Source organism: Diorhabda sublineata, chromosome 5 (assembly GCF_026230105.1).
Source record: "Diorhabda sublineata isolate icDioSubl1.1 chromosome 5, icDioSubl1.1, whole genome shotgun sequence".
In the NCBI taxonomy this organism is placed as follows: domain Eukaryota; kingdom Metazoa; phylum Arthropoda; class Insecta; order Coleoptera; family Chrysomelidae; genus Diorhabda; species Diorhabda sublineata.
In genome coordinates, this window is record NC_079478.1 from 26,550,248 (window position 1) to 26,566,657 (window position 16,410).

General features: G+C 32.5%; 1 protein-coding gene across 1 annotated transcript in view; it reads right to left on the minus strand.

The window, feature by feature from the left end:
- Positions 1 to 16,410, minus strand: part of LOC130444685 (uncharacterized) — a 67,900-nt gene that overhangs the window by 23,333 nt on the left and 28,157 nt on the right. The window contains exon 3 of the mRNA XM_056779962.1: positions 10,780 to 10,918. Coding sequence (XP_056635940.1) covers positions 10,780 to 10,918 — 139 coding nt within the window. The remainder of the gene's footprint in view (positions 1 to 10,779; positions 10,919 to 16,410) is intronic.

Genomic DNA, 16,410 nt, shown 5'->3' on the forward strand with positions numbered 1-16,410 from the left:
GCACCACTAAGCAAAGGACAAATTTTAGCTGGTTTCAGTAGAAAAACAGAAATTCACAACTAGAATTTTCATTAGCAATAATTTGTTACAAAACTGATAGCCTTCTTTTGAATAGGTATCAAATAGAGATTTAAATGGAGTTTTCCCCATCTAAATCTTGACAATGTAGACATTCTCATTTTCTTGAAGTAGAGAATTTGAAGAAACCAGCATTAATTAATTAATTAATTTACAGCGCTAGGGCTAATTAAGAGATATACATGAGAGTTAATAATTGAACAATTGAAGTTGTAAATTACAAATAAACAATGGTACATTCAGATGAATAACATACACACAAAAATACGGAAAAAGTAGCAGTTCTAGAAGTCCATAATAACTCTTCCAAATACGAATAATGAGAAAGGTGAAGAACGGTAAAAATTTAGAAAGTTAGAAATAGTGCTGCAAAAATATCCAGAAAGTTCTGCATATAACAGTTATATTGATTCATTTGATATAAAGAAGAAAATTTGAGAAAATTGTTTCTGGCAACTCGAAAGTGGAATAAAGAGTGGTACCGGGTGGCAACTCAACGAATATTCTTTAAAAACCTAGCAATTCTGGAAAGTCAATTACATTCGACACATTTTCGTAAAGGAATATAAAGGAAGAGCACATACGTCTAGTCGCTAGGTCGTTTAAGTTAAAGTGTGTAAAGATACGGTTTTAACTTCGGTAAATTACCTTGAGTTTCTCACTAAGGAAGCTTCTAAAGACTCCACCAAGGATAATATTAATATGCTCAATAAATTTGAATCAACTATTAAATCTAACATCAAGATCTTTGAATGTTGCAGACCTGTCAAGCACATCAATCACGAATTGTATCTATATTACATTGAATATATCAATATCCGGTACGGAATGATATTGCTCCATATCATCTGCATGAAAGAGAACATTAGAATTTAATTCTAAGACAATCTCATTTATAAATATTAAAGGTGATAGTGGCCCAAGTACTGAGCTCTGGGGCACTCCAGAAGAGCGTTAATTTCTGTGGAGTTAAAACCATGGTAAGTAACTGTAATCTTTCTATCCGTGGGTTAATGAATCAGTTGAGCCAATGTTGGAAAGCTTAGTCAGAAGAGTGCCATGATCCAAGCGAAAAAAGCTTTGGAAAAATCAATCATTGAAATAACTTTTAATTTGAGCTTCACACTAACAGAATTGTTAGTTTTTTATAAGACAGTTTATGGAGAAAATGTGTGCATATAAATCATCTCTTCGTGTAAAAAAAAGGATAACGATAATTATTACCTCTAGTCTCGCTATCCTGTATCGTTACTAAACATTCAACCAACATTTTCTTGTTCTACCATGCAGGCAGTTGAAGGTAATAATACTAATACCATTAGGCACTTTCTTGTTCAAAAAAATGTTTCAAATCCTTGTCGGATTGATGTAAGGTACTAGTTTCTCTTGATAAAATCCTTTCAGCTAGTGCACAAGTAGATAATTAATTTTTGTAGACAATTTGTACAAAAACTACCTAACATTACATTAGCGTTGCACAAAATCCCAAACATTTTATTGAGAACCACTGGTTGTACCTATTAAGCTATTTTTTAATTTCCTCTTTACATAATCCAAGGAAAAAGCTTTTTCATATACTTTCTCAAAAAGTGTGGACTTTTTACTATTTTTGAGAATTTCTTCATTTGCAAATTTGCCCACCAACTTGAATGAACTAATATAACCAATGTCAATTTGAATATAATTCGACTCTCACAGAAAATTCGAAAATATGGGAAGGGCTATTTTTCAATCAATTTGCATTGGAGTGTAAGCACAATTAGAAGAATAGTAAAGGCATAACCCGTATCACCTTAAAAATGAGTTGAGAAATGAGGAATTAAAAAAAACTCAAGCCTCAAAAGACGGAATCCTTATACGATCAATATGTTGTATGGTGTTGAAACTTGCAGCTATAAGAATTAGTAGAACACAGAAAATTTGGGTTTGAAAAGATAGAGGGGCTCTGGTCAAAAATTATTATTAAAAACCCAACAGATTTAATTACATTTGTATCAAATCTTATTTAAAAATAACATTTATAATTCTTGAATAATGTCGATTATTACTTATTACAGATTTCGCATCAATTTTTGTGGTTGCTTTGGCACTTAGAGGCACTACATTGAATAAAAAATTGAAGCAAAACTCATAGCTCACTGATTATTTTCCAGGTATTTATCTATAGAAAAAAATCATAATGAATCTGTAGAGGTTTTTCCATAATAATTATTACCTAATTAGGGCATTCAGGAACACTTTATTCCATAAAAAAGAAGAATTATTCGGAGCTCATTGACTTTTTTCCCTAAATCATCCCCAGACATTTATTGATAGAAAAATGGATCCCACAGAATCCAAATATAGTGGTTGTTTCATAATAATTATCACCTGCTCAGAGGCTTAGGGTATGCTCCAAGCAAGTTGATTCTTTCCCTGATTAATTCTAAGGAGTGTATTCATAAAAAAAATTATATTAAGAATATATTAAAGCGCACATACTGTTAATTAAATAGTTTCCCGACAAAAAAGTCAAAAAGCTTGATCGATTTGTTTTTGATTTAAAAGTTAGACAACTATCGATCAAGCGCTCAATTTGTATTGCATTGTATTGAAAAGCGAATACAAACATATAAAGTTGTGTTTTAACGTTTTTGGGTGCTCTCAAAATAACGGGACCTGCCTTCATAGATGATGTCCAAATGATCATATTTGTTTGTCCAGACTGCTAATTCCTAGCGGTTCTACTGAAACACAGACTGATGAAAGAAGCGACCGTAGTGCACCTCCAATTGTGTTTGGCATTCCTCAAAACCATACTATGAGAGCCATAGTCCTCAATTGACGTTCCAGCAGTAGCTGGGAACCCAAGAAGAATAACCTCTAGAAAAGCGCCGCTGCCTACGACGCAGGAGCCACAAGGCACTCCTGTGCACCGTTCCGTCCGCACCAAAAAAAGCCCAGGTTACGTCAAAGACTATATCTAATGAAGATCTGTTGTATCTACAGTTATTGTAGCAGTCCTGATTCTAATCAAGCAATCAATCTTTCATTAATTCTGACACTGTCATATTATTGTTATTCGATCTATTTTCAGGAAAGTCGTTCACATAACCAACATATTTTCTAATTAATTTTCTATAACACCTTTACTCTGGAACTCGTGTAATTAGTAATTAGTTGAAATTAATACCATAAAGTAAGACCCCCAATTTCTTGAGTCCAATTAAACTTCTCAAATAACGTAAAAAAAGATACAACCATTTAGTCCGTAAAAAAGATATATTTCCACATTCTAAAAGTAATAAAAAATAATAGGGTTTCTTCCGTTCATTTAGAACCATTTAGAAAAATATGGCAAATAATACGGACTTATACAACTAATATATGCATATATTTATATTTCTAAATATGACGAAAAGTTATAACAAACGTTATATTTTTTATAACTATAGGTAGGTATCAAATTAATATGGTATCTCAACTGATATTCGTACCTATTCAATCCAATTATTCTTTTCGCAGTCACAACATAAAAATCTAGATTAAGTTGGATATTCCAGTGAAGAAAATAATTGTGATTAGGTTGTGTATTTAGTTGAGGTTTGAACTCTCAATTTTTTATGAGTAATAAAAGGTTTTCAAAACGGAACATAGAGGAAAGCTCAGAAAAAACTTATAGATAGGATTCCTAACCTATTCATAATATATATGTACCTACTATAAGTACCTACAAATTTGTGAAGAACCTTTAGTTTGTAAGATTTCCATGAATATTAGAAGTGAAAATTTACCGTTTTGCTATACGACTTCTCTTCATTTTAAGTAATTAAAATTATATCGCACCTTTTGATACCTACGGATTTTACCAGATTTCTCCCGAATTGCCATAAAGTGGTATCGTGTAATAGATCAAGAACCAGTCATCTTCCATACCTACTGAAAATTAATAGCCACTTCTGGCGGCCCCGTGCAGCCGGGGTAGACTACCCAAAATGAAATGTAAGAAATAAGTTTTATTTTAGTTGAAATAGAAATTGTTTATTTATTTTTTATATATAGCCTTCCATCAACAATTAGAAGAGATGTAAATGGTCTGGCAAAAATTCCATGAAGACAAAATAATGTCGAAAGTAATTTTATGTCTTTAGCTCAAGCATATCTTAATTCTTCACACACCTTTCTATAGGTTTTTTCCATTGATCGAAGCAGTGCTGGAAGACTTCTTTGGTGAGTGCCTTTAGGAGCTCTGTCGCTTTTTGCTTTATAGCTTCCATCGACTCAAATCGGGTCCCTTTCAAAGTAGATTTTTTCCTAACCTTTCGAACCTTTCAAGGAAATCTGAGCAGACCCGTTGACGCAAGAGCATTTGGTCAGGAGTCAGATTTTTTGGCACCAACTTCGCACAGTCTTTTGTCATGTGTAATTCATCGTGTAAATTCTGTTTAACCATCTCTTTATCGGCGTTTACAGCCTTGATAATCATCCAGATGCTCAATCGACAATCTGCAAGCACATTTTGCTTGGGTCTGGTTACTGCTTCCGGAGTTGAAACAGTCACAGGGTGACCTGGGCGCTGGTCATCTTCAGTGCTCTCTTGGCCCTCACTAAAGCGCTTACACCTCTCAAAAACGTACGGGATAGAGATTGGTCCCCATAGGCTTCTTGCAACAATTTATAGCACTCAGTCGGAGTTTTTCCAAATTAACGAGAAATTTGATATTGATACGTTGCTCCTGTTTTTCGTCACACATGGTTTTCGGCACGAGAAAAAAATACGTTCGTTTCAAACCGCTACTTCACAAATACTATGTATAATAGTGATGAAAACGTGTTTTGGAACGTGCATAGACAAGATATCTAAGATACCCAACGCACTACTCGTTTGTTACCTCACCCGTCTAGGGCACCCTCTAGGTACACAGTGTCTTTATTTAATAGCCAGATCTCGTATCTTTTTAAATTTGTAATTTTCTATTGATTCCGAAATATAGAGGGTGGTGCATATCCAAATTACATAAATCGGTTTATGCGGTGTATAAACCACAAGATATTCTTTTATCGATACTTTTTACCTAGATTGTACATTAGTATCATTCTAACCAATAATTTATAATGATATGCTCCTTTGTGATGACGAACAAACAAACTTTCACCATTACTGTTATTTAATTTCATGTACTTTCGCTGGATATTGTTTTTGTCGACTTTTTTGACGAAAATTGCGGCGTTTTTAGTAAATTAAAATTCACTTTGAGTTTTCTTGGAATTGTTCTTATTGATCGATCATAAAATGATCAGAAATGTTACAGAGACAAGATCAACCTTGATTGTATATTATAAGCAAACAGATATGACAATATAATCATGAAAATAAGTAAATATGTTGATGGATGCTCCATAAGTTAAAAGTTTAATGAAATAACTGACAGAAATTCAATTACTATTTGGGATAAGTTCAATTGCATTTCCTTACTATGTGAGGTTTATGAAGTCCTATCTTTTCATATAAATAAATGTTTATTCTTCTATTCAAACTAGAATTGCTACCAATAGAATAGACTTGTCAATTTCATAAGCTATTCCTTGTTGTTACTTCGAAAACATTTATCAAGAGAGCCCTGTACACGGTCAAATTATTTGTCAAATTTTTATTTGACATGCGTGTTTTTTTAACCCTATCATTGTGATCTGATAATTATCATGATCAATAAACAATTTCGTTCTATTCTACCATAGGTGTCTGTAAATTATGGGTCTTACTCATTAGAAGCTCCTACAATTATGATAACTACAATTATTATTGTTTACACTAACACTAATATGTAAAATTCCGCCCTTTGCTCTGCTTTTAAAATAAGCACTTATATAACTAACTCAAAAAGCTTCGTCCTCTTCAGTCTTCTCTCTAGGTTCGTGTTGTCGAGAAGCCGAATTGCCTCGATATTCACATGTTTCAATAGTCGTGTTCGTGACTGACTCATTGCGAATTTAGTGGATACCTGCCTTAATGTGTCTATCTCTAGTGAAGATCGCTATTTCGAAAGTACCATGGTGAATCAATAACGATTCTTAGCACTTTATTTTCAAATTTTCGGATTATTTAGGTGTTGCTTTCGCTGGCATAGTTGAATCCCGTAGATTCATACCGATTTCAGGATTTGTTCATATACAAACAAACCAATATATTTTCTTGTATCTTTTACCTAGTTCTTCTAGTTTTTTAAGTGGGGTGTCTAGTGTTAGCCATCAAGTGTTAGTCCCAGATATTTTGCTGTAAGTATTAGCATATGGTACCTGTTCATGGTGTATTCGTACTGTTACATATTGCTCCTTTTATATATGAAATTTAGATGTACCAAATTTTTCTTGTTTAAACTCGATTCTTTGGTCCAATAATTAATTTTCTTAAATGTCTGTAGCTGCTGCTTCTTTGTGGGAATCGTCTACGGTGAAAATAGCTGTGTCGTCTACAAACGTGGCAATCGTGTGGCATTTAATTTAGGGATGTCACTGGTGTATAAGAGGTAAATGACCGACCCAAGAACACTACCTTGTGGTACACCCGCGTTGATTAAGGCAAGAGTTTATTCAGCTTGCATTTGTGCCCTTCATGCCAAACTATGTCAAATGCTTGAGCCACGTCTAAGAAAACAGAAGAGCAGACTTTTTGTAATTGTGATTGTTCTATGAGATCGGTTATTCTGTGTACTTGATCTATGGTGGAGTGGTTTGCCCTGAACTCCAACTAATGTAAAGTTATTAGTTTTCTTTATTCAAGTATATGGCTTAATCTAATTAGCAGTATTTTTTCCAATAGCTTTGATATTATTGGTAATGGTGATATTGATCTGTATGAAGATACTAAGTTTGGTGGTTATTCTTGCAGGTGTATTTGTCAAAATTTCTGAAAGTGTACAAGCTTCTTTAACATGTTTTACAAACAATGTGAATGTTTAATGTCATTTCCTGGAACTTTTAATGACGGTACTCTTGACAAATCTGTTTCATAATACATTATATAACGGTTACTGTAAAATGGGACTTCAGTTATTACATTGAAACCATGGAGAATATAACTGCCATGACTGCCAACGGAAATATTGGAAATATTTCTGAAAAAGAACTTTTTCTGCAATTTATCTTATATCGTATATCGTCATATACTGATGATATGAGAAAGAAAATCGGAAGACTACATGGATAAAAATAGAAGTTTCTATGCAATTTAAAAAAATGAAGGAATAATTGAAAGGGTCTCGCTGCATCATTACTGAAGATGTTAAAAAAGTAATTAATTTATCATTGTACTATTCTTAGTTTTGGCTTGTTATAAAAACGAGTTGTTCATGAATACAGTTTTCATTTTATACTGATTTTTGTACACTGTTATTGTAAATTAGTAAATGTTGTAAGAACGGACTGCTGTTTGTAAATCGATATACGGAACATATCATTAATAGGTTATGGGCCCAGTTGACAACTAGTTTTTGTAAAAGTTTGCAGAAAATAGAAAGTCGGTTAAAGTTGACTTTACATTCGACCGGATATTTTAAGTTGGATTTCACAGACACGAAAGCGTTAAAAATTGAAGGGAGACAACTGGACAGTATAGAAATTTCAAGTTCAGGTAACACTGGAGTCTAAAGGGTATTTTGAAATTGTGGAAGGCATAAAATAAAGAACAAGTTCTCTAAGTAAAAGGAATGGGAGAGTAAAGACACAAAGGCACAAGAAATCATCGTGTCATCAAACCTCTACTGTCATCAAGACATCTTCTGAAATGTGGACTATTTATGAACACCAATCGTAGGTTAGTGTCCATTTGTTGATGCAATGATTTTGCAGTTTACAATTCAGGAAGGTAATGCTGTAGATTTTGTATCACAGTGAGAAGAGATTAGAGGCTCATTGAAGTATTTTGGGGAAGAAATAAGTGACAAGATGATAATGACAAAAGTTTTGATGTTTCTACCAGAAAGTGTAAAGCATTCCGTGACAGCGCGAGAGTAAACTTCTAGGTCATCCCAGAACAAAACCAACCAAACATTTGATTGTTTTTACCTAGCCCATTATTGAGCTCAACGATTTCCTCTCTGTCTCCCTCGCTCTCTCTGGTTTCGATTAATAGTTTTACCTCGTAACTGTTGACATTGAACTACAAATATCAATTGGTGTTCAATAAGACAAATACACTGTCATTAATATTCATATTACATACGAACGCGTTCATCATATAGTTCATATCAATTTGGACATGAGAAAAATTGCTGCAGAATGGATTCCCAAATGTTTGAATGTTGACCAAAAGCGTGCAAGGATAGAAGCATCACGTTCGATCTGTGCTCGATTTGAAAACGATGTAGACTTCTTAAACTGAATTGTTACTATGGATGAGACTTGGGTACATTTCTACGATCCAGAAACAAAGCAACAATCGATGGAGTGACGACAGTCTGGTTTTCCAAGACCTAAGAAGTTTGGTGTCCAAAAATCTACTGGTAAAGTTCTTGCTTCAATTTTATGAGATTGCCATGGAGTAATCATGATTGATTTTTTGGATAAGGGTAGAACAATAACTGGAGGTTACTATTCGATATTACTGACCACTCTACGAGAAAAAATTTAAGAAGGAAGATGCGGAAAGCTATTCAAAGGTGTTTTGTTTTTGGAGGACAACGCCCCTGCACACAAATCTCATGTTGCCATGTAAAAAATTCGTGATTTAGGGTTTGAATTACTAGAACACGTCCATTATTTACCAGATTTGGCTTTGTCCGACTATCATCTCTTTTCTCAGATGAAAAAAAAGTTTGAAAGATCGTAAATTTTTTTCCAACGATGAGGTAATTAAAGCTGTGGAGGTCTGGTTTGCAGAGCAAAAAGAAACATTGCAGGTTCGATGTAATAAATGTATCCAATTAAGAGGAGAATATCTTGAGTAATAAAAAGTACCAAGCGTGATAAAAAATGAGATACATTCTTTTAGAACAATATTGAATACTATACAATTTGAATTAGTCTCCTTCAAAGTATTGTTCAGTCCCGTTAACAATCAAACTTAGGAAAAAACTTAATGTCACTGCTTTGTTCATGATGTTTCTCAGTAATGGTTTTCTTTTTTTTTAAACAAAACTTTATTTCAATAAAGATTCGAAATACTGCTCTAAACAAATTGAAAGAGATACGATATACAAATCATGAAGCTGAACGAAAATATAGAAGTTCTAGTTTTAAATAAAACAAATTGTATAGTATTATAAAATAATCGCTTGATTATGGTAAATGTAACTAAACGTTACGGTTTACAAGATCGACATTCGATAAAAACTGCAAAAACTGCAGGTCTCTAAGGTCAAATGAGTTAAAAACTCGTTTTAACATATGAATGTAAAGACGTACTAGTTAAAGTAGATGCTCAAATGAAAATTCATTTTTCATCTTTTTCAATCACATGTTGTGGGTAGAATTGGAGTTCAAAAAAAGTATATTTTCTTTCAAAGTCTGCTTACTGCTAACTACAAACACGTGGTATATCAAAAGTCCTAAATTGTAGTTAATAATTTCTGGCACAAAACTTTTTTGTTTGGATGGTTTTACATGGAAAATATTGGTATATGAATTACACAGTGTTTTGGTGATAGAAACGTTCGTTTGAGAAATTTGGCAAAGGTGTTTTTAGTTGATTGACGAAAGTATTCAAACTTGTGGGTCTAATATGGAATCACTAATTAGATATTTTCAAATAACAAGCGTTTGATTGAGCTACAAACCGTTCTCAAAATATTAACAATAAATTGCTGTTACTTAGTGAAGTCCACAAATATCTAAGATGAGTTAGACATAAAATAACTCAATACAACTCCAATGAGTGTTAAACACACAAGTACTAGAAAATAACGGCGACTATTTGATTATTTGAATTACTTAGTTGGAATGTATTTCAAATCTGAACTATTAGACGAATCCACCGTGTTGCATTCCAAGTAATTCTGTTATAGTTATTGGAAACTAATATTCTCAAGATTATTAATTATATTTTTCAATGAATTTCAATCCATAATATGGTTTAAAAATTGATTGAGTTCAATAATTTTTGATAGTTTGGTTTTATACATATTTATATATTTGAAATGCTTCTTTTCAAATTGTCTTCTTTACCTTTCAAAGTATTTTCGATTTTTATTTAATTTTTACATACAATTTTTCCTTATGAAAATTAATGTTAGTCAAGTATATATGAGCCATTATAATCCTTGACCTTTTGCTTTTGTTTGGTTAGGTCACAAAGCACTCAGTGTGGTTTGGTTGTTGCCCAGCGCATTAGCGTTGCCTTCACAGACTTTATTTCAACCTATTCCGATCAGTTACAAGATTTTTCAGTATAAGACCAGCCAGAGATTGGCAAATCTTTTACAAATTCCTACTACAGACATATTCAAACCATTTGTTCACGGTATGATCTGTTACAACATCATTGCCGTACACAATACAAATTTCTTAGCATGTTGTTATACATTATAGAAATTTGTATAGTGAATAAGCATCACATAACATATTCAAACTCTTTATAGAAATGTAACGTAAAATTTCTACTACCAAACGAGTATTAAGTTGGTTCAATTGAGCTTATGTTTCTCTATATATTCCCCCCATCAACATATACCGTAAAAATCGGAAAATTCTTTTTAGATAACTTATTAATTCAGAGGAATTACTTACCAAAGCTTCTTTTTCTGCTTTCAGTACCATATTTTCAATTTCCGTTGCGGTCATACGTTTCTTTCCAAATGGTTTTGATGGATGATTGGTATGATCCCATGGATCAGCGTCGTTATCATCGGGACTCTTGTGGAACAGTCTGAAACACCAGTTAAATATTAGACATTTACTCTTGTTAGTGTATCATGTAAAAATATCATTCACAGGGTGCGTATACAATGCAAATAATATTCTAACACGTGATATTTCATTAAATTTAAATTATAACTACTCTTAACATACACACATACATTTAAAACTCGTTTTCTACTAATAAGATGATTGAAATGGAATGTTCTATTAGTCACGATGTGAAGGAAGTCTATTTCTAATCACAACAACAGTAGACAGATTAACAAATTATTTTTATAAGCAATCACTACCTTGAAGTGCTAGTTTCTATTTATAAGAAGTGTCTTTAATACATAACAAGTTTCTAAACATTCATGTACTCCTGCTTACATTTCCTGTGCTGTCTGTAACAAGTATACAAGAATATTTATAACGTATCTAAATATTCTTATTCCAAATGTTTGGACGTATACTCGACATTCGCTGTAAAAATAAAATCGTTATAATTATTAAGAGAGTGTTGATTATCTGAAAATTAAGTCATTGAAGAAAGTAAGGAAACAAAATTTCTCATACATACAATCGACTTTTACATAAACTCAATAAAATACTTTCATTGTTTCCGATCAATTAATGCAAAGCTCCGAAGATAAGTCCATAGAGAAGAATTTGTAATGACTGAAACATGCCGACCGTAACATACAATTTTACTGATTGACCTAATATCATGAAACGGAAGGGTTCGTTTGAAAACTTGGAATCTCTAAATACAAGAAATGAATTGATGTCTCACACAGTTATAACACTAACACTGTTTAGAAGAAGTTTTAACATCTGTATTGAATATCGAGGAAAGGACACCGGTTATGATAAGAGAAGTGGATAATTAACCGTCATAGGTTTGAGAAATCTGATCTGGTAACTTTCAATCGAGTTCAAAGGGAATGGAAACAATTTTTAACCCAGTAGGTTTTGAATTAATTTATAAATTCAACTATACATGGAAACATTTATTTGGTAATCCTAAGGATAAAGTAGCAGATTTAGAAAAAAATTGGTATATATGAAATTAGCTGTTATTCACTGTGATAAGAAGTATGTTGTGTAGATGATAGGGAAAAACTGTCTGTTACAAACAGGCCACTCTATAATTTAGTAGTTAAGGAATAAATGTGAAGATTAACGCCGAGAAGGTTTTTCCGCAGGGGGGAGGATTTAGTATAAAACAGGTAAATCAAGTTGATAGGTTTTTGTTTACCTCAGTCTCTGAAGACGATAACTTGGTTATCGAAACCCTATTCAGTCAGTGTAATTATGAGTGTTGGTGTAGTGGTGGTGTAAACAGTGTGTCCAACATGAATTCTTTATATACAGTGCTTTTCAGATAAAAGTATCCACCTTTAATAACTTTTGTAATACTGGTATTTAGAAAAAATCCAAAAACACGTCAATTTATGTTGGAAGGGGCAAGCATTATGGCTTATTTAAACTAACTGGAAAAGCCACCCCCTCACCCCTAGCAGCATCCCCTTTATTTTTTTAAATTACTTTTCATATTTTTTATGTAAAATTTGGATACTCCTCTTTGAGCTGATTTCAAAAATGTATAATACTTGTAGGTTAAAGTGGTTAGTTTATGAGATAAACAATTTTTCTTTTAAGAGCACAAATTTTACTTATTATTTACTTTCATCTTATTTGCCTGAACTAAAATGGGTTGTACAACAGTTCAAACTCTTTAATCTTCTTAACTGTGCTATTTATTATGAAGTTACAATAAGTGTTCAAAATGAGTACCATTCAGTTCCATACAATGGTATAATCTATTTTGAAATGCCTCTCTGACATTGCTTAATACGGCTGGATTTAATTGTCGACATTCATTTTCTATCCTCTCTCGTAAATCATCCAGAGATTCTGGTTGGGTAGCATAAACTTTTGTTTTTAAATACCCCCATAAAAAGAAGTCTAGGGGTGTTAAATCCGGTGACCTAGGTGGCCACTCCATCATCTGCCCCCTTCTACCTATCTAACGAGCGGGGAATGTTTCATTTAAAAATTGTCGGACAGGCATAGCATAGTGTGGGGGAGCTCCGTCTTGTTGAAATACCAGTAAATCTTCGGAAAGGTTATCATCATTTTCTATTATTGTTGTAATACGTGGGTCAACCCCTTCCCTGAGTAACTCAAGATATGATTCACCATTTAAATTTCCGTTGATGAAGAAAGGTCCGACAATGTGGTCACCTAGGATACCACACCAAACGTTTAACTTTTGGGGATGTTGTGTATGGAATTCACGCATAATATGTGGATCACTTTCAGCCCAATATCTACAATTATGCCTACTTACTAAGCCATTTAATGACCATGAGCATTCATCAGGAAAGCAAATATTGTTTAACAATTGTGGATTGTTATTGATAATTTGCGTCATTGATTCGCAAAACTCTAGACGACGATCAAAATCATCTTCATTCAACTCGTGCACCAACTTAACTTTGTATGGGTGGTACTTGAATTTATGTAGAACTCGGAAAACTGTAGAAGATGAAACACCGATCGCTGTACTTGTTGTACAACCCATTTTAGTACAGGCAAATAAGGTGAAAGTAAATAATAAGTAAAATTTGTGCTCTTAAAAGAAAAATTGTTTATCTCATAAACTAACCACTTTAACCTACAAGTATTATACATTTTTGAAATCAGCTCAAAGAGGAGTATCCAAATTTTACATAAAAAATATGAAGAGTAATTTAAAAAAATAAAGGGGATGCTGCTAGGGGTGGCTTTTCCAGTTAGTTTAAATAAGCCATAATGCTTGCCCCTTCCAACATAAATTGACGTGTTTTTGGATTTTTTCTAAATACCAGTATTACAAAAGTTATTAAAGGTGGATACTTTTATCTGAAAAGCACTGTATTAATTCACTTGTCATCATACATTTTTCGTTCAAATAAAATGTGATGTCTTGAATTTATTGCCATTAGAAAATCTGTCTACATCATCCAACTGGAAACATCAACTTTTCGTATGCTCGGACATTTGTTTGAGAGACCGGACGGAAGTGTTGAAGAAGTCTTACATTTCAAACATCTCTATTTGTCTAATATTAAGAGTACCTACACTTTTTAGTTTTTTGTATAGTAGTTTTGGATTCTTCAAAAATGCATTTACATATCGGTCATTCAATTATTGCTTCGTAATTTTTAAACATGATTGATCTGAAAAATATTAATTGCCGAATTTTAAATCCTATTGATTTACTTTTCAATTAGAGAAAATTGACTGTGACCAAAAAGAGTGTGAATTTGTAGCAAAGATTTTGAAGAAGTTCACACATTAGATTTCGAGACCCTTTATATGGCAGCAGAAAATATTTAGAAAGTATCCAGAAATTTTCAGTACAATAGGCTCGATACCAAATGACATCCCATCAACGGCAGAGGAAGCAGTACCATCTAATTTATGCTTCAATATTTTTGAATAAAATATCAATCAATTTGAAAACATTAACTTGTTCCATGTCTTTCTCTTCCGCCTGAGTTGGTATATATATTATCGGCAATAAAATTAAAGCAATCATCTTCTCCGTTGAATATTCTAATCTTTTCAATTTTCTCTTTATTTTGCGTGACAGAGCTTTTTTGTTGTAATGGATTGCTTTGCCGCGATATTTGAATTAGACTACATCACAGAATTCAGTTTTGTTGTTCAATCTAGAAAGTTAAATGATACGTTAAGCCTAACAACTCAATAAGCAGTGTTTATTTCAGTAGCATTCGTCAATATCTTTAAAGATGTTTTTTACAAAAAAAAACGTTATATTTTCATATGTTAACGCAAGGGATAATCCAGACCTATGATTTTTTGTGAATATGGTTTGTCTTACTCTACTTATTGCCATGTACAATAGATATATGAAAACCACAAATTAATAACGAAACTTTTTGATAGTTTCATCATTTTTTAATAGATGATCAGTTTTCCGTATAATCATTAGGAAAAGAGCATTTTTTCTCGGTGTATTAACTTTGTAGTTAATCACTAATAAAAACACCGCACAAACCGATATTTGCTGGTAATTAATAGAAATATCGTATTTTTTTGCAATGTAACATAATCGGTGCAACGATAATATTGCGAATGAAAACAAACTACGGAGAATGCAGTGAGGCGCGATGAGCTCACGATAGATACATGTCCGGATGTGGGTGCACAGCGTTTCCCTGTCTGTCTATCTGTTTCGATAGTGAAGAAACAAAGTTCTTGACTTCTCCTATCAATATAGACAGATAATGTTTAAAGAATCTCGGCGACGTTTACTTGTGAAAACTAGCTCATTCCATATTCAGTACCAGGCACAACGCTTCGAGATTTTACGGTGCAATTTTGTAGTTTATTCAAATTTAATTACTGATTTTTATACTATTTCTTAGATGAAAAATACAAAAAAATATCTATTAATAGATTCTGCACACTTCCAAATAGCTATCACCAAAATTTCAGAAAAACAATATTTATTAATACTATATGTTAAGGTCACGTTTACAAACTGCTGAAGGTGACAGTCACGGATGAACAAATACCTTGTATCAATACATTGTCATGGTAACATTAGTATGAATGAATGATAATACCATATAAAAATTCTTTTCTTTTAATATTCCAGTGTAATAAACTAAATTCGTCTTCTATTGTTAGAAAAATTCTGGTCATGATACAATCATATTAACTGTTCATGGAATTAATTTCCTATACAAAATAAAACATAAGGTAATAAGTATACAATTACATACAACTTAACCACCCACTTTAAAAAAAATCAGTTTGCTGCGTTATTGACGCCTGCCGAGGTTTATAGCAAAACTCTCACGACAGTATCAGTATCTTAAATATTGGTTGTACAAAAATGCGAATTGTTTTAATTTATGAACTCATATTTAGTAATGTCCCGAGAATATTTGAACTAACAGCGTTTACAACAATCAGACATGAAACTAAGTACAATAATTCCGAAAAGCTTAATATAAAGTATCAAAAGTGTGAATATGGAAACAATACATTTATTTTAAGTAACCATTTGAAAAGAGTTCGATGTATTTAAGCACCCAAAAATTCAAATCAGAATTACGACGCGAGAATACAGATTCATTTACAAATTACGAAGCAATGTTAAGAAAAGAATGTAAGACCTATGGTTCATTAAAAGTTACATGGACTTTGCTTTTATCAAAGGGGGTTGCTGAATGTTTATGTTCAAGTTTTTGGGGTTGCAATAACAATGATACTATTCACCACGCAAAAAAATTGTTTTTTTTTAGGAAATTTATTTTTCTACAAATTTGCTCTACAGATTTTTTAGTAGAAATTAAAAATAAAAAAAAAACAATAAAAATTCAAGGAGAAACTATTTTTTTCAACTTACTGGAAAATATTTTGCATGCGTATTGGTTATCATGTTCTGATGTATAAATTTCAGTTTAGATATCTTTTATTTTGTTAATTCACAACCATTTG